The sequence below is a fragment of the Vipera berus genome (assembly GCF_964194415.1).
Source record: "Vipera berus genome assembly, chromosome: 3".
In the NCBI taxonomy this organism is placed as follows: Eukaryota; Metazoa; Chordata; class Lepidosauria; order Squamata; family Viperidae; genus Vipera; species Vipera berus.
Window position 1 is genome coordinate 150,659,583 of NC_138204.1, and position 20,015 is coordinate 150,679,597.

General features: G+C 40.1%; 1 protein-coding gene across 5 annotated transcripts in view; it reads right to left on the bottom strand.

Moving 5' to 3' along the window:
• Positions 1 to 14,650, bottom strand: part of KIF13A (kinesin family member 13A) — an 80,281-nt gene extending 65,631 nt beyond the window's left edge. For all 5 annotated transcript variants that reach the window (XM_081326164.1, XM_081326162.1, XM_081326163.1 and 2 more), the window contains exons 1-2: positions 14,095 to 14,650; positions 13,394 to 13,487 (exon numbers count right to left, since the gene is read on the bottom strand). In XM_081326164.1, the coding sequence (XP_081182290.1) occupies positions 13,394 to 13,487; positions 14,095 to 14,149 (149 nt within the window). In that variant the 5' untranslated portion in view covers positions 14,150 to 14,650. The remainder of the gene's footprint in view (positions 1 to 13,393; positions 13,488 to 14,094) is intronic.
• Between the last annotated feature and the right edge of the window lie 5,365 nt (positions 14,651 to 20,015).

A 20,015-nucleotide genomic window follows, 5' to 3' on the forward strand; every position in this document is an offset into this window, starting at 1 on the left:
TTCCATAGAACTCTTGATACCAAATGCCTTGTTTGGTTTTGTCATTAAATGTCTAGGATGCATATATGTCAGGACATATGCTCTACAATTTTGGAAGTTAAATTTCTGTCCAAAGCACTACCTGATCAGATTTATAAAAGTATTGTTATAACTATTAAAGGTATGATAACGAGACAAGGGACGCAGTGGCTCAGTGGGTTAGGACGCTGAGCTTGTCGGTCAGAAGATCGGCAGTTTGGCGGGTCGAATCCCAAGTGCCGTGTAGCAGAGTGAGCGCCTGTTACTCGTCCCATCTTCTGCCAACCTAGCAGTTCGAAAGCACATAAAAATGCAAGTAGAAAAATAGGGACCACTCCGGTGGGAAGGTAACAGTGTTCCGTGCGCCTTTGGTGTCTAGTCATGCCGGCCACATGACCACGGAGACGTCCTCAGACAAGCGCTGGCTCTTCGGCTTTGAAACAGAGATGAGCACCGGCCCCTAGAGTTGGAAACGACTAGCACGCATGTGCGGGGCAACCTTTACCTTTTCCTTTAACGAGACAAAGTGTGGGATACAATATGGCCAAATACCTTTTGGCTTGAGTCTAGGAGGTTATAAACTATTTCTTAAAAGAAATGAAGCCACACTTAGAAAAAAGAAATAGAGCCTGAATTTCTAAATAACTGGTTAATCAGATCACATCTGAATGAAACATTATTTTCTAAAATGATTTCAGTCAGTCAAGGTTAGGTTTTGGCACAGAAACTAGTTTGAACATACTATGAGATGACATTCCCTAAGAGAGACTCAAGGAAGAATATGATTCTATTAATTCTTACGACCTCTTAGCTCCTTTCAATATTACTGATCATAAGATCCTTTTGGAGCGGTTTTGCAATCATTCCAATCATAAGATAATTTATAAAAACATAACATCAAAAAATCAAGATACAAGATAAGCAGCAAATAAATTTAACAAATAAATGTATACGCAACACAGCCGTATACTCCTTTAGTATATTTCAATACAGGTAATCCTCAACTTATGATCGCAACTGAGACCCTATTTCCCAATTGTTATGTAAGTTGTGGCACCCACATGACCAGAACATGAATTCACAACATTTTTGTGCCAATTTCTAAGTGAATCTCTGTGGTAATCAAAAGGAAACACTGTGGTGATTTGATGGAATATGGTGAATCCCTGAGGGGGAAGGAAGCATTCCAGAAAAGTAATTTAGCCCAGATATTGTGCGAGAGAAAGAGGGTGAAGACAGTCCCTCCTAAATAGTTCACAGTATCCACAATATATTGTAGATACAGAAAATAGAGTTTTCACTCTGGCAAGATTTCATCTATAGGTGTAAAGCAATAAGGACCTCAGTATGGATGAATTGCCATGTGTTATTCCTGGTTTGGGACCTAAATGTAATCATGGAACCACACAGGCCCATTGTAATCTTGAACAGTTAAGTGACCGGTCATAAGTCAAGGACTACCTATATGCATTTGAGATCTCACTAATGCACTATTGCACTATTCTATCTCGAATCTCTGATTAAGGCTCAGCCTCAGGTTTTGAACAATAAAATGACTTCTGCTGTACTCTATATTATGACTGCTTAACAGATGGAGAAGATGTTTGATCAATTTCCCCCCCCCCATTGTTCCTTTTGTAGAAAGATTAGTGATGAGTTGTACATAGTGTATGTACTTTGTATGGAGAGATGAGTCACATGAAACATGAGAAGGATTTGTCATGTCGCATTTAATGTGATAAGACAGCTTTTCCATGGAAGGAAGCAATGTATTATGAAAAATGCTATGGTTAACTAATTAAACTGAAAAACATAGTAAATTCAACTGAAAACTGGCAGAAAACTCTTGGCCAAATTTTTTCACACATAAAGAGTCTTAAAAATGTATATCAACCTATTCTACAAGCTGATGTCTCACAGTCAGTGAACAAACTGAAGCTGAAAAGATATTGGATATTTCAGAAGTCAGTTTAGCTGAAAATGCCTCCAAATCTACCACAAAGTATTTACAGGAAAGAAAAGTAAAGATTTTGGAATTTTTATTATTATTATTGAAAATCTGTGAGCGATCGCAACATGCCATACACCCAAGGAGACAAGAGTATTTCTGCAAGGAAAAAAAATAGGGGGGAGGGGGAAATCCAGCAGAAAGACCTGAAAGACTCAGCAAGGTGGAAATATTTATTTCTGCCAAGAGAGGTCTTAAACTATCTGAAAGTGCATCCAAACCTTTGCAATTTCATATTATTTTCTTATTCTAGATCTGTAAACAACTTACACACAGTAAATATGCCTTCAGGTTTGCAGAAAGGTTTAGAAGTTGCATCAGCTTCTTCTAGTTGGAAGGGTACTTTGGACATTGATAGCTGAACCAGAGAGAAATTACGTTTCAGAAGAATGAAACCTCTTTGCAGCCTTGTCCAGCAAATAATCTTTTAACCGTAGGGTGGACAGAAACAATGATACGCACAAACCAGAAGTTGATCAAGGTATGACTAATGGATTATAGTGCCAAGTGTCAGGACATGAACTTTCAAGATGCAGAACTGCTTAAAAACAGCCAGACCCCTCCTGAAATTGCATTTTAAATTGTAACATTGTTCTAAGACAAGACTGATAAAAACCAACTGGTCAGAGTCCAATACTTTTTGGTTATAAAGCGGAAAGAGGAACTAGTAGAGTATGCTCTCTCTCTCTCTCTCTCTCTCTCTCTCTCTCTCTCTCTCTCTCTCTCTCTGTGTGTGTGTGTGTGTGTGTGTGTGTGTGTGTGTGTGTGTGTGAAGCATACTATTTGGCTTACTGCTTTTTTGGCAGCTTTTTCTTCTTGCTATCTTTTCTACTTTGGGATAGCTTTCTGAAATCAGACAGCATCAAGAACTTTTGGCTACTGTGGCTAATTTACAGAACCCCATTGCTTGGGAAAAACCATGTTGATCAATGTTATCTACCTTCAATTATTAACTGGAATTGTGAAGTGTATAAAACTAACAATTGTATTCAAACTGTGATTCAGTAAATCCGATTGTACACTGTTGCTTTCCATGATGATTGTGCCCACTGAAATCCAGAGGCGCTTAAAGTTTTGCATGTAACTATACTGAGAGCCAATTTGGTGTAGTGTAGTTAAGGCATCTAGGGACGCGGTGAGTCAGTGGGTTAGGACACTGAGCTTGTCGATCAGAAGGTTGGCAGTTTGGCGGGTCGAATCCTGAGTGCCACGTAACAGAGTGAGCACCTGTTACTCGTCCCAGCTTCTGCCAACCTAGCAGTTTGAAAGCACGTAAAAATGCAAGTAGAAAAATAGGGACCACTACGGTGGGAAGGTAACAGCGTTCCGTGCGCCTTTGGCATCTAGTTATGCCGGCCACATGACCACGGAGACGTCCTCGGACAAACGCTGGCTCTTCGGCTTTGAAACGGAGATGAGCACCGGCCCCTAGAGTCGGAAACAACTAGCACGCATGTGCGGGGGAACCTTTACCTTTACCTAGTTAAGGCATCAGGCTAGAAACCAGGAGACCATGAGTTCTAGTGCTGCTTTGGGCACAAAGCAGCAGGGTTATCATGGGCCAGTCACCTTCTTTCAGCCCTAGGAAGGAAACAATGGCAAACCACTTCTGAAAAATGCAGGGGTTTGCCTGGGCAATGTAAAGAGGAATCAGACATGATTTAAAGAAAGAAAAAAGTTACTACTACATGATGGTTGAATGAAAAGTAATGCTTCACCTCCATATCCTTAGTTTTAATTTGGGGTACATTAATAAATGAAACAGGAAAATAATTCTTGAAATAAGCTATTTTGTTACCTGTATTTACTTTTCCACATAATTACCATTACTTGCTCCACACTTCTGTCAACAAGGGACAAGCTTCTTACAGCCCTCATGAAAGAACTCCAGTTTGCCCTTCAAGCAGATCCTGACAAACCTTCCAATCTTTTCATTTGAGTCAAACAGATACCCACAATGGTTTTTTTATTATTATTTTGCAAAAAGATGGGATTTGCAAGGCACTTGGTCTGGATAGTCTAGCAGTGAGAATTAACATCACAACTACCTTTTGGGTGACTTGTGAGGCAGTGTTTTCATGTTGCAGCAACATTTCCTTCTTGTGCTTCTAAATGCTACTAAATTGTAGTTTCAAATTTTGAATGTTACAATATAGCACTGAGTTGACTGTGGTGGCAGATTGAAGGAAAATCAATGTGAATAACATCATATGTACCTCCTCATGTGCAATTAGATCTGAGGTCTATTTTCTCTCTCTTTCTCTTTCTCTATCAGCTTTGTGATGATACTTCATGGACTGATGTTTTTTTCTGAGCCATAACAATAAGCCTATTTGCGGGGGGAGGGGGGGCAGCTGTCGTGATACTGTCAAGAAATTCCTCATATTTATCTGATAATGCGACAACAATTGTGGGCAAATTTCAACTTACGAAGCTTAATTTTTGCCATGGCCATCTAGCACAGACTTTCTAATATTGAAGAACATAAACAATGGAATCACTTTTGTGTGAAATAACAAGATTGACAAAAAATTTCCTTTGACTGTTTTGCTGACTGCCTGGAATTATATCAATCTTTTTCATATGAAACTTGTTAACTCTTCCACTTGGTTTTTAATCACACAAATCAGCTCTTCCTGGTTCATAACTTTATATTTTTTGGCCCAGGGTGGCATATCTTTGAAGCAATTGACAAGAACTCATTACAGTTTTTAATTTCACAATAGCAACTTTTTCTCACAGTAACTTCTTGTCAACTAAAGTGAGAGAACACACCAGAGCTTCTAGTGCAGACATGTCAAACTCGCAACATCACGTGACATTGCGCAATGTATCTTGACTTTTTCCCCATTGCTGGCAATAGGGTGGGCGCAGTTTCCGCGTGACACATCCGGCCTGTGGGCCGGCAGTTTGACATGCCTGTTCTAGCGTGCCAGTACTGCCATCTGTTCGTGATTTATAACATTGGAAGCATCAATTTTCATTCAACCCTTATTTTGTTGTTCATTTCTAGTCCCATTGACATTATGTTTTGCTTAATGCTTAATGAACATTACAATCCCATGGTTTTAACTGATCACGTCAGTATGGAAGTGATTGTTTACTACATGTGTTAATCTAGGTCACAATCGTATTTATGTTCATGCTTTTTTGGAAGTTGCAGGTTTCAGCAGGTTCAAAATTTATGGACTACATTTAGTTGCTGTATACTTGAATCAAGAGGATACTGAAACAAGGTTATAATACTGGAAAACATTTTGTGCATGCATCTAAGTCTCTTTTTATTAAACAAGCCATTTGCTGTTATTGTTATGCTTTTAAGTAAGTTAAATTCTTTTAAGAATTTAGGTAATGACTTATTTAAAATATCTTAACATATTTATATTCAACTGCAAGTAAAGGATTATGATAGGGAGAGTAAAAACTACTATCCAAAAGGAGACTATATATTACTGGCATATTTACTGCTGAATGACAACAATTTTTCTAACAATCAGATTTTCACTAATTTTAGATCAATTTTATACTAATTTGCATGAGATTCTGCAATTTCAGACAGCTAATACATAGCAGACTTAAATTTATTATTCAAAGAATAGTAATTAGTGATTTCTGGAAGAATGATACAATAGGGTGCCACAAAGTTCAGACAGATTCTGAACCCTTTAATGTTTCATAAATAACTTGGATAAGGAGATGGAGAAGATACTTAGAAAAGATAATGAATTTCTAGTGTAGCATAATTACCCTGGGAAGTAGACTTTCCTTTACTGGATCTGTACAAGGAAAACTTGGAATACAGGCAATCTTCTACTTACAACCACAATTTGGATTGGAAATTGCAAAGTAATAGTTAACTGAGTTACATCTGATTTTACAACAATAATGGGCATCACCTTTCTGAAGAATTAATGAAATAATATTTATAGAGGTTAAAATTTTCTAAGTGAAAAACTTCCAGCCCTGCTGATACAAATCATGGAATTTTGAAGAAAAAAAACCCCTATGTTAAAAATACTTATGATGAGATTATGCCAATTTATATCTATTTTGTAACAGTCAAGCTTCCTTTAAAAACACAATGTCAAATTCATAAGTCTACATAAAGACAGTCCTCACTTACTGACTCTCATTCAGCAACCATTCAAAGTTACGACAGCACTGGAAAAGGAAATTTATGGCCAGTACTTGAAGAAGCAGCCATCGCAAAATCCCTGAAGTCATGTGTGATCACAATTCAGGTAGTAGGCAGCCAGCTTGTGGCAGCTGGAGTTTCGTGTGGACACATGATCTCATCTGCAAGTTTATATAGCTGGCTTCTAACAAGCAAAGTCAATGGGGAAGCCAGCAGCAAATCAAGTCACAGTCACATGACATCATTCTTAATGACTTTAGCCAGTATTGTAAGTCAGCAGAATCGGTAGTCACATTTTTCACTTTATGACCACACAGCTTAGCAATGGAGTTTCCAGTCCAAACTGAGTTTGGTAAGTGAGGATTTATCTGTTCTGTTTATGCTCACAGATAGTATTACTGATACCAACAATTAAATTGTCCCTGAAATGCCAGTCCTTACATAACTAACTTTGTCATAAAACATGGCACAAGGGAAATGTACTGGTAAATTAATGTCTGTGTTTCAAAAATATATACTTCATTCTCTATGGTGGATTTCTATCATTTTTTCAATCCAATTTTTAATTTCTTTAGGGATGAAGAGTTCCAAAATAGCTTTAAAGAAAAAAGAAATATGAGTTTGAAACCTGAATTTAAAATTTCTGGTCAAAAAGAGGGTTGTACTATAGCAAGATGTTTATATATCCAGATATCCAAGAGTCGTACAAATTTTTTAGTTTGGATTGATTGAATACTTTTCTGAAACCTCTCATGGAGGGTCCCAAAATCTCTATCTGAGACTAACATTATATTTAGAACATTTAAGCCTGATGTAATAGATGCAGTGGATCATATGCTATTGTATTTTCAATAGAAAAATCTAGGACTTGCTTGCTTTTGATTCAAGGCAAAGAGTCAAGACATAGTGGAACAGCAACATGTCATCTTTTTGTTTTGGATGTTAACAAATTACAGGTAGCCCTTGACTTACAACCATTCATTTAGTGACTGTTCAAAGTGACAATAGCACTGAAAAAAGTGACTTATGACCATTTTTCACATTTATGACTGTTGCTCAATCCAGATGATCACATGATCAAAATTTAGTGCTTACTTCATATTCATGATGGTTGCAGTGTCCCAGGTCCCTTTTGCGACCTTCTGACAAGCAAAGTCATTGGGGAAGCCAGATTCACTTAACAAACCGTGTCACTAACTTAACCAGTGTAGTGATTCACTTAGAAATGGTAGCAAGAAGTTTGTAAAATGGGACAAAATTGACTTAATAACTGTCTTACTTAGCAACAGAAATTTTGGGCTCAATTGTGATCGTAAATCAAGGACTATCTGTAAAGTTTTGTGTTTTGCTATTATCAAATACCCTGCATCATTGTATGTTGGATATACCTAAAGGAATCATCCTTATACTATTTACCGTATTTTCCGGCGTATAAGACGACTGGGCGTATAAGACGACCCCCCAACTTTTGAGATGATTTTCAAGATTTTTCATCTTATACGCCGGAAAATCAGCGAGCCCGGGAAGGCATGCCCTCCCCTCTCACTGTGGAGGAAGCAGGGCAGGCTGGCGTCTGGCGGGAGCCGGCAGGGCAGTCCTGCGCACGCGCGCGCTCCCCGGCTCCTAAGGAGTCCTTGGGGAGCCATGGCAGGCGCCTCACGCCCTTCCCTCTCGAGGCGGCACCGGCGAAGCCATCCGGCGTCGGGCGGGAGCCGGCAGGGCAGTCCTGCGCACGCACGCGCTCCCCGGCTGTTAAGGAGCACTCCTTAGCAGCCGGGGAGTGCGCGCGTGTGCAGGACTGCCCTGCCGGCTCCCGCCCGACGCCGGACAGCTCCACCGGTGCCGCCTCAAGAGGGAAGAGCGTGAGGTGCCTGCCATGGCTCCCCGAGGACTCCTTAGGAGCCAGGAAGCGCGTGTGCGCAGGACTGCCCTGCTGGCTCCCGCCAGACGCCAGCCTGCCCTGCTTCCTCCACAGTGAGAGGGGAGGGCGTGCCTTCCCGGGCTCGCTGACTTGCAGCCAAGCCGGAGCCGAAAGGGGCTTTTCCTTCCACCCACCCTTTGGAATAGACGCAAGAGCTCCCAGGGTCTGGCGTTTGCAAGGGGGAGGGGAAGGGGCTGAGAGGCTCTTGGGGGTGGGAAGGGAGGGTCACGTTGGAGGGGGGACTGGACTAAGGAGGCTTGAAGTTGCTTTGCAAGAACGGGGGGCGCTCGATTGATTTATGTACTATTTTCCGGCGTATAAGACGACTGGGCGTATAAGACGACCCCCCAACTTTTGAGATGATTTTCATGGGTTAAAAAGTCGTCTTATACGCCGGAAAATACGGTAATATATTTTTGTCCTGATTGATGTATCATTATTGCTTTTATATCTCACTGTACCTTAACCTAACTCATCCTTAACTGCAAATAAATATTGAAACACTCTATTAAAAATGAGATGTTTGCTCTTTTATAACTAAACCATATTTCCAACATTTGTAAAGTATACTTTCTTTCACTGGATAAAATCTCCCTACAACCAAAAATGTAATTTTTAGCTCTTGAAGACCTCAGGAAATTTTTTTTATTAAACCCAAAAGATAATATCGGAAGATATAATTTATTTAAACTGAGATTTAGTCCTACAAATTCTGGGGGAAAAAATCTACTGGGATATTTCTAAATAGGGGCCAAGACCAGAAAAGAAAGCTTTTTAAAAATCAGATCCTTATTTTAATACCTTAAGAATATTGCCACAGATGTGAAATCTTAGGACCTGGGTTTTAATAATTCATAATTTTAGAATAACACTCTACTGATTAGTATTTCAGCCAACATCTGAGACAAATGCAACATAGTTAACAGATAAATGTTTCTATTTAACAATATTTTAATACTTTATAAACTGAAAAAATGAACAGGATGACCTATTTAAGAGAAGTCAGAATCACTTTGTTTTAGTTTTCTATAAATAAAGGCAAAAGATGCAGTCAGCTGTTATACCATCCACTGCTTTGGCAGGTGATATTAAGAGGGCCTGCATAGCAGTTTCTATCTGGCTGATAATATGTTGGATAAGGAAACAGTTGGTATCTGTCTCATTTCACCAGACACCCCACTTAGATAAGATGAAATTGAGGGTTTTACAATGACCTACTAACTCAATAGAGTTATAGCTTTTACCTATTGAGGTCTAAAGCTTGAAGGTATGATAAATAACCACATCAGTCACTATAAATGGTATGTATATGCTTCTAATGAAAAAGTGGTTTTAAAAAAGTTAATTAAAAGTACAATAAAAGTGTTATCTAAATATATAGTTTTTAAAATATCTGCATAACATATGATCTATGAAAAAATACAAATTGTTAAAGATATTCAAAATATTTTAAAATCAAAATATTTCATGTCCAAAATACATTGCATCAATCACCTCAGAAATGTTTAGAAGCCCTGTTCCAGCTTAAAGCAATTATTTTGAACTTGGAAATAACTCTTCTGAGCTTGAAACATTTTCAGATAGGTCTGAATAACTCACTTTGAACTAGATACTGGGTGTTTCAACTCAAAATATTTTGTACATTCCTACATTAAATATAGTAATCATTTCAATCTGCATTGGAGAATATAGAAAACAATTATGACTTAAGCACAGAAAAATTATTAAATCTTAAAGACATATAAATTATGTTACAATGGGACTTATTTGGTTGTTATCAACTTGATTCTATGTAAGCACCAGCACGGTGAACTCAGAGTGGAAAGACCCAGGTTTAGTCTTCTCTTAGACCAGGGGTACGCAACCTCGGCTCTTTTATGACTCATGGACTTCAACTCCCAGAATTCCTGAGTCAGCATATGCTGACAGGAATTCTGGGAGTTGAAGTCCATGAGTCATAAAAGAGCCGAGGTTGCCTACCCCTGTCCTAGACATAGAAGCCTAATCAGTGACAGCCAGCTGATAAACAACCTGTCTTTTCACATTGTAAGCTTTATTGGAAGAACATGTGAAATACAAAAGAACCATGCAACTAAGCAAGACTAACAGTAAGTAATAGTATCTGGATAGCAGAACTGGACATATTGAAGCTTATTACTTTTACTATCTTTGGATATATCTAATTTTAGATGGGACTGGACTATAGATTCATTAGGTTTTTGATAACAAATTAAGAACTGCAACTAAGTCAGTGGATAGATAGGAATCTTTTAGTAATATCAGGTCTGATGTGAAAGCACTTCTGGAACCGTCATTATTCATGGGCTGATAAGATACTATGGCTCAAAAAATTGCCAATCAGATTTTGGTGATACTACACCTGGAGCTGTTACTAAAGCAGGTATATTATTGCCAAATACAGGAGTGCTTTCAGAAATAATTGGAACCTGTGGCTGGTACAAAATGCAGCCAGACCTAATATTGTTGTGATATTCTGGAAAAATCTGGTTCACAGCTTACTTCCATTTGAAGCTCTATCAATGGACAGGAGGGAATAGATATTTCACATCAGTGGACAGCAGACTCTACAATTACCGTACCTCTTGCAAGAGTCCTATCTTGCTCTCTCTTCTGAAAAAGCTGTAAAGCAAGTTTTTAATTCACCTATTGCGTTGTTTCATAATATTTTCACTGTGGATCTTTATTTCAACTATTAGACTACACTATACAGATAGTTCTCACCTTATGACCAGAATTGGCACCAGAATTTTCATTGTAAGTTGTTGTAATCATAGATTGAGTCAAGCCCAATTTTTGTGGTTGTTAAGGAAATCACACAGTTATTAAGTCAATCCAGCTTCCCCAAAGAACTTTTTTTTGCCAGAAATGGACAAAAAAAGCTGCCAAGCATGATTACATAACCATAGGACACTGCAACTGGTTGTAAATGCAAGCCAGCTGTCAGGTGCCTGAATTGTGATCACATGATTGTAGAGGTGATACAATGGCTGTAAATAGAGTACAGATTGTAAGTATGGTGGAATTACTGGTGGAGGAGAGGGGGACCCTCTAGGTCTAGGGGGAATAAAGAGACATTCCCAGCATGGAATCAGTTTGGGGGAAGAAATGACTGAGGTCCAAACCTTACTGTGGTGGAAACTCCAGCTATACCGGAGGGATGTGTTAAGAGGGGGAATCCTTGCACTGCGGAAAACTCCAGACTTGACCTATCTCAGAATCCCTAAAGCTTTTTCTGACCATTCCCAAGGGAATACAGTCATTCTGGCAAGATTCTTATAATTATAGGTGATCAACAATAAAATATCTACCTGGGTGTATTCACTAATGATTCTGGTTTCTTGCACCTGACAATAAGTCACTTTTTCCAAGATTGTCATAATTTTGAACCATTGTTAAATGAACAGTCATAAGTCGAGGACTACCTGCATACGTTTTCAGCACGGTATAAGCTACCTGGAGAGCTATTTACAAACATAATTAGTAACATGGAGCCACTAACACTTGTATGAACAAGTATTACACATCATTTTGCAATTTCCTCCAGCACTTGTAAAAGTTAGTACAGTTTCAGTAAGGTACTGTACTGGTGTAGAAACTTCTTCTAATTCTTTTACTAGCTGACTTGGAAGATTCCTGCTAATTATGAGTGCCAGAGGAGCTGCAGGATGCTGTGGAAGAGAGCAAAGCAATATGGCCACTTCAATTTGTTCTGAAAAGTGAAGGAGCCATGTTTCTTCAAGAAAAAGATTCCAGAGCGAGCTTTCTTTTATCTTTCATTGAAGCAAACTATCCATATGAAGCCCTACTGCAGGGGTGTTCAAACTTGGCCCTTTTATGACTTGTGGACTTCAACTCCCAGAATTCCTCAGCCAGGCACGCTGGCTGAGGAATTCTGGGAGTTGAAGTCCACAAGTCATAAAACGGCCAAGTTTGAACACCCCTGCGCCTACTGTTTAATGCATTCAGATGTCAATGTTACACTTTACATTATAGTGACTTGCATTCCTAGTATAATGTTGTAAGTCAAGCACAGTAATCCATACTAACTATACAATTGGTACTGCACTGATATAGAGGACAGAGTCTCAATTGCTCAAAAAGATAATCAACTTGAGCCGATTCAAATGAATCTGATTTAGAAAGTAAATTTGACTTGTTGAATCAAAGAGAGTCAGAAAATCAATCCAAATCAGTTATTTGAGCTTAGCTGGGTCAATTTGTTTTGAATTTCCATTTGAATTTTAAAAAAAACTTTCTGGGAATATGCAGACTTTGAAATAATTTACATAAATGTAAAAGCATCAATTTTGGCATTCTGATTTGATTTGGAAAGCTAATTTAACTAGGAGAGTCAAATTAATTACCATCTAATCTCTGAATCCAAATTTCACACAGCCCTAATATTTCCTTTAATTCCTTGAAACAATTGTCTTGATATAATATAAAACACTGGAATATAAGTAACACAAGAAGCTGTAACATTATACAGAAGTATCTCTTACACATTAAATAGTTCACTTATCTCTCATCTCCATAATTAAGACACGTAACTTTCATTTAAAGAGACTCAAATAATATAACTTTCCTTTTTTATAAGAAAGCTGTAACTCAGATCCACTGAATAAAAACACACAGAGACACAGATTCATGCCAGTATTATAGCCAGGAGATCACTATCAAAAAGTAGAAAATGTAAATTTTCCTTCTGCATGTTTGCTGCATAAGTCCTCCTTTTGAATCTCAAATGAATGGAAAAAAACTGATCTATTTTTAAAGTTATTTTGGATGATTTCCAATTGCTCTTTTCAGGGATTTATAAATAAATGCCAGATACACTCTTACCACAATTAATAAAGAAACCAGTAGATTATCTGCATGTATTTTTAAACCTTTGCATTTAGCGCCAACAGAACCCATTGTTATCTGAAATTCTAAATATCTTTCTTTTAGATCATCACGAACACATTACTGCAATGCAAATCCCTTAGATTAAGATAGCATTAATAACTTTTTGTTCATGCAGCTCAATACTCAAGTGCAAGTTAATTAACCTTATTCTATTTGGCACCTGCATGAGTCAGAGGAGGATCATGGCCAAAACCATCTCTCTCTCTCTCTCTCTCTCTCTCTCTCTCTCTCTCTCTCTCTCTCTCTCTCCTCTCTTTCTTTCTTTCTCTTTCTTTCTTTCTTTCTTTCTTTTTTTGGAACAGAGGCAGATTACAGAAGCAGCTGATGTGCAGATAACAAAAGATGCTGGACTTGAGAACACAGGTTTGGATTTGTTCTTTACCTGCTTTCTCCTTGCTTGTTGTTTGAAGGCGGAGGATGCAACACAGTCTGATTCCCTTCCATTTCCACAATACACTTGGTATTCAACTCCAACTCTAGAATGTAACACAAGGGACCTCAGAACTCTGTCTCCCCCCCAAGGATACTTCCCTCCCAGCTCTATTCTGCTTGCTTGATCGATTGACCGACCGACTGATTGATCGATACGTACTTCATCGCCAGCCAGCAGAACTTTTTTTTTCCCTGATTCTTTCTCACGCCTAGCACACCATTCCCATTTACGACTAAGAAGCGTAGGAAACGAGATGGGCGTTGTTCTTCTCCAAAATAATGAAAGGAGCGCGGGGAGAAGAAGCCCAGCCAAGACACTCGAGATTTCTGCTATACGGCGCTCTCCGCGCTCGCACGAGCCGCGCCACCCGAGCTCGGTTTCGCAGGTCCGCTCTCTCCACCCCCGCTTCCCACGACCTCCCGCCGTTCCAAAAGACTTTTGCTGAAGTCGGGACAACAACACCCGCTTCCCCGAAAAAGCTGCAACTCTGAACCTTTGCTTTCCCCAACCCTTTGGCAAACAAGTGCATTCTGCAAACACAGTCTGCCCGCGGAGGAGGAGGAGGAGGAGGAGGAAGAGAGGGGGCGAAGGAAGCGGGTCACTCAGGGAGAAATGAGCCACCCTCGTTATTCTTCCATCGGATTTATTACCTCGTCTGTTCATGGGCCGGACTCGGACGGCCACTTTCACCTTGGTATCCGACATCTTTCCCGGCAGCGAAGGTGAATCCTCCCCGCAGAAGCGAACGCAGGTCTGGAGCCTCCCTTCACAGGACCCCCTCGCCTCAGAGCCGCCGCCGCAGCCGCCCCGGCAGCGCGAGGAGCGCGGCGCCGACGAGGGTCATCCCGGCCTGGGGGGGGGGGGCGAGGAGGAGGAGGAGGGGGGGAAGTCAGGGGAAGCCGCGCAAAGCTTGAGAAGCAGCCGCTCGAAGAAGAGTTTCCCAGAGACGCCGAGGCAGCCGCTTTTTGCTTCAGCCTCGCCTGCGCGACAAGCTCCGCCGCCGCCTCTGCTGCTGCTGCTGCTGCCGCCGCCTCCTCCTCCTCCTCTCCCCCGCCACCGCCATCTTCCAGCTTCCGCGGCGGCGGCGGCGCCCGGCGGCTCCTGCCTTAGTCCCTCTCCCCTGTGGAGATTCCAGGGCCGGGGGGGGGAGGGGCAGCGAGGGCCGATGTCGGAAATACCCGAGCGACTTCGCCCCTGAGAAGCGACGTGTGGGGTGGCGGGGGGGGGGGGAAAGGACTCGACGGCCCAGCCAACTGCCGAAGGGCGGCTAAAAGTCATGCGCGAACTTTCCCAGGCCGCCAGCCGGCAGGGCGGCTGGCGCAAGCGCAATCGGACGCGTGTCAGTGGGGAGAAGGCGGGTGGTTCTGCTCGCTCCTCTCCTCCTTCCTGGAGGTTGCCGGCGGGGTCAAGATTGCAAAGAGGGAATGGGCGGCGACGGAGAGCTCTCGCCGCCCGACGGAGCAGCGAGTGAAAGGCAGACGGCGTGTCCTTGGCGGACGGTTGGGAGACGGGGACGAGCGTGAAATAGCGCGGGAGCGATTGCCCGTGGGAAGGAAAAGCGTGGAATGTGGAAGAATGAAATGGACGCGGGTCCGGTCTGCTCGGGATCCAGGCTGCGCTCTTTCCTTCTTTCTTTTCAGCTACGACTCGCCGGGACTGAATAAATCACTTAAGAAATCGGGGTGCGGCGCTAGTCCCGAGTTTTTGAGATCACGGAACCACCTTTTCGCCCTGTTTGCAACAAAGGGCACCTTACAAAAATAAATTGTCCTCTTTTCTGCTTTCTTCTTTCGCCTCCTTCTTCACTTGCCAGTCTCCCTCCCTTCTCTGGGTCCGCCGCTTCTTGTGAACAACTTCCCCCGTCCGGCTAGAAGGGCTGGATTTATTTTATTTTTATTTATTTATTTTGTCCTACAAGGAGTGTTTTGTGCCTTAACTTCTGTCAAGTCTTTTCTCCTTGCTGGTAAAGTAGCTTAGAGCAGGGCAGAATGGGGTCCTGAGGCACAAGATGGTTTTTCTATTGACCAGGATGAATGAATGCAGACATACAGGAACTCCTGTTGTTTGCTGACTGTCCGAAGATAACAATGGCACTGAAAAAAAAAGCGACTTAGGACCCCTTTACACACTTGTGACCATGGCAGCATCCTTGTGGTCACATGGATCAAAACTCAGAGCTTGGCAACTGACTGCAGTGTCCTGAGGTCATGTGATCATGAAAGTCACCATTTGTGACCTGACAAGCAAAGTTTTGACAACCGTTTTACTAATTTAACAACTGCAGTGATTTACTTAACAATTATGGCAAGAAAGGTCATAAAATGGGGCAAAACTCAATTGTCTTGCTTAGCAGCAGAAATTTTGGGCTCAATTGTCCTAAGTCAAGGAATACCTGCATACTTCTGATTTAGGCCTCAACTCTTACATACTGAGAGAAGAATGTGGATTTGTCCCCTTCCTAAGTGCATGCATGCACCTGAAAGGTTGTTAAGTTGTCTTATAGAGTATAAACACTACCCTTTCTGAGCCCTAACCCTTACAGTAATTATTATCCTGTCTTTTGCCCTAAATGTTTTAGGAAAAAATCTTTTTCTTTTTGATCTATGACTAATAAAAATCTATAGTGCCTCAAATTCTCTGTTTTGATCCTCACCACCAATGTGACATGTCGTAGCACAGGATGTGAACTAGGCCAAAGGCTAGTTCTGCCCAATGTACGTATGCTGTGTTTTGACTTGTTGCTGATTATGTATTATCTGATTATAGCTTGTGAGTGTGTGTGAATCTTTGAATCAGTTTTTGACTCCTGGCAAATGCCTGAACGAGTCCTGCAGGTTTCTTAGGAAGGTTTCAAAAATAGTTTTGTCATTGCCTCCTTCCTAGGTCTGAGAGTAACTGGTGCAAGATCACTCAGCCAGGTGCCTTAACCATTATACCAAACTGGCTCTCCCAATTATAGCTTACTTCTTAATGAAAAAACAAACAAACCACAAGAGCTTTTTCAGTACATTGTAGTTAAAAAAAATGACACAGTCATTAAAACAGATGAGTGCTATTTGTCCCTTGAAGCCATGTGTTTTGGTGTGGAAGGAACTCTAGGCTTTGTGATTTATTAAAACAAATGCATACTACATGATTCAAACAATAGAAAAAGTTATATATTATTTAATCAATACTATATCAATTCCATGCATGTCCCTATGGTGGTATGCTTTATGATAGGCAGTCAAAAGAAGTGTGTGAGGGAGAAATTAGCATACTGAGATTGACATCATGTTACAGTACTTCCTTCTATTGCAAAGCATAATGATTAATGTTTAATTGGATGGTCATTGTTCTTACTCTCCTCACTTTTCATTCTCGTTTCTCTATTCTGGAACTGGAAAATAAATAAAACATTTAGCAACCCGTTTTCAGTTTCAGACATATTCAACACAAATTAGCATGAACTATAGAGAAAACAAGACTTCCATTATTTGCCCCTCCCTAAATCATACACTCTTCATTATGACAAAAGAATGTCTGGTATGCAAGAAACAGATCCCCATCATTCAGTTATGAACATGGATTCTGAACTGACACCAGGGGTTCATGACTAAAGAGGCCAATATCTGAAAAAGTTTTTAGAACAAATATCTTAAATGTATAGTTTTCAAAGATACTTTCTGAAATCATATACACAACAGAAACCATAGCATTTGTATTTCAAGATAATTGGCGTGTTTTAAGTCTTGCTTAAAACTAAAATGCCTTTCTATAAATGGGAAGCCCATTAGTGTGTCATTGTAGATTTGTACTATATAAAAATAACAAATTCTAACATAATAGATAGGCACCCAATTCCATAGAACTATGCAAAACATAAAAAAGTCCTTGTATTAACAATGCTTTTATACAATCTCTAGACTGGCCACAGTTGGAATGTATTAGTTAGAACGTGTGCAGTTCTAGCTAAAATATATCTTACAAAGGAAGTTGTTACAAAATGCAGAAAGAAGCAATTGGTGTAATCAAAACTGGTGGACCAACTTTTAGGAAAAAGTAAAAGGGAATTTAAAAATATCTTTTGGGGTAAATAATAGGACCATGTTTTTCTGTGAAGCTGGCTGGTGGAAAGTTTAGTTAAGATAGAAGCACCTCTTCATTACAATATATTGCCAGGGATATAATTACTATCATAATTCTGATGACCCAAATGGAGCAAATCTGATGCATTGATGAAGGCATTATAAATATATAAAATCAAGTGTCCCGTTAGCATCCTGTCTCAATGTTATTTTCCAATGAAGAAAAAAAAAATATAGGGAAAGAGTGGTAGAGCACTATGGTTCTTTGACTTCAGCAAGGAGGGGAGAAAAACCTTGGAGATAAGATAGAGTTCCCCAGTGGAAGTCTCCAACATTAACACTGCAAAACTCTCTTCACTATGTTTTCCTGCATCGCAACAGAGCTGGAGAACTGCCAACAAGCTCCCATGTTAAAAGAACACAGGGCACAACATTTGTCCCAGATTAGTACAAATGTTGCATGTAGAATGGCCCAGTGATTGATTTCTTTATTGTGTAAGAATTGTCGGAATCCGTTCCCCTTGCTCGTCCTCATCTAAGTGAACAATCTGATAGTTCCACAAATCTAACGATCTTCATTTCTTGAACATGGATGGTTATTTCACTAGATCCCACGGAGAGGGAAAAGATTAAGGTAAAACATATTATAATAGCAATATTACATTGTACGCAATCATGCTTCAGCAGGATTTTGTTCGCAATTTTTTCTGACTTTAGTTTTGCTCTGTGTAACGTCGCTACATTGTATTCCATGTGATTGTGATGCCCCTGAACTGGAAAAAGAGAATATTCCTAAAGGATGGCAGTTTCTGAGCAATAGCTGTTTTTAAACGGAGGATTTTACGCAACATACTAAAACCGAAACCTGGCTCTCATATAATTCATATCCAGCTAAACAAAATTATGGATTAATGTGCTGCCCTTTCTCATACAAGAACATGATAAAAGGAAGATTAAGTTCTTGCAGTGTTCAAAACAACAAACTATCACGTTCCAATTTAGCACAGTGTAAAATGTTGTAGGAAGTCATCCAATATGTCGTTTCTCAGTTTCCTAAATTCTGGAAATGGTGCTGCTTGGATATTGTACTATTGTTTTTTAGAATGTTTATGGGGTTTTATTATTTTCCTTGAAGGTAAGCAATAGATAATATTTGTCCCATATGCAGTTTGCAACTCCATAAAAACCATTCAGTGTGTTTCTTTAAAATGTAAAGGATAATGGAGAGATGAGGAATGAGGGCAGGGAACTCCATTCTTGCCCCCTTTTTTTGAGTTTGAATTCTGTAAGGGTCATTTCCATGGCCTGTTGTCTATACGTGTCTGATTTTCACTCTCATTTCAAGTCAGTTCAGAATCAAATCTACAAATACAAGAAGAATAACATTGAGCTGTTAGCTTAATCAGGTGAGCAAGTCCAACTTGGGGTACTGATGGAGACAGGATAGAATGGAAGTTCTTCTCTTTTCACTGGCTATCTTTCCTTCCGTTTACAAAACTGCAAATACTTTCACTCTAACACAAAATAGATCTGCAGTGTTTGCTGATGGATTTAGGTTATGTTGCCCTGAAATAATTTGAACTGCACCAAAGTTGAAGGTTATTTTTTATTATGAAATGTAATCTTGTAAAGAATATGACAAAGGGAGGCAATTTTCTCATATATGCTACCTTAATATAGTCAGTATACCGTATGTCATACTATACCAAGTTGAATATTGAACATATGGGTAGTCCTCACTTAAGGACTACCCGGTTTAGCAACTGTTTGAAATTATGGTGGTGTTAAAAAAGTAACTTTATGATCAGTGCTTGCACTTACAACTGTGACAGCAACCCCACAGTCACATGGTGAAGTTTCAAGCACATTGCAACTGAGGTGGGTGTTGATGGCTGTTGTAGCATCCCACAGTCACGTGATTGCCATTTGTGAACTTCTCAGCTGGCTTCTGACAAGCAGAGTCAATGGAGAATCTGGCAATAAAATTGCAAGTTGCACTCATGATGTCTCGCTTAACAACCACAAGTGACTCATTTAATGATTGAGTAGAAGTAAGGTTATAAATCCATCATAGTTACATCTTGCTTAATGATCATATTGCTTTGCAGTAGAGTTGGTGGTCCCAATTGTGATTGTTAAGTGAGGACTACCTGTAATTACTTTGAGAAAATAACATTAACTTTCCAGAGTTGTTCTATGTTCTCCTTTTGCAGCAAAAAACAAAACAAAACACCCAAACCAAACCAAAATTAAAGGGGGTATTGGTGTTGGTGTCAGAAAGGAAGGGAAGGGAAGGGAGGAAGGAAGGAAGGAAGAAGGAAGGAAGGAGAAAGAGAAATAAAATAAGTAAAGGGTGGCTTTGCCCATTTTGGTCTTCATTTTTACTCACAATCCAGAGGAACTGGACAGGAAAAGATTCTCGACCCTTATAGAGCATGCGGATGAAAAAGGAAAGCTTTGCTGTAACTTTTGTGTTAGGAATCTCATTCCAAAAAGTATAACTT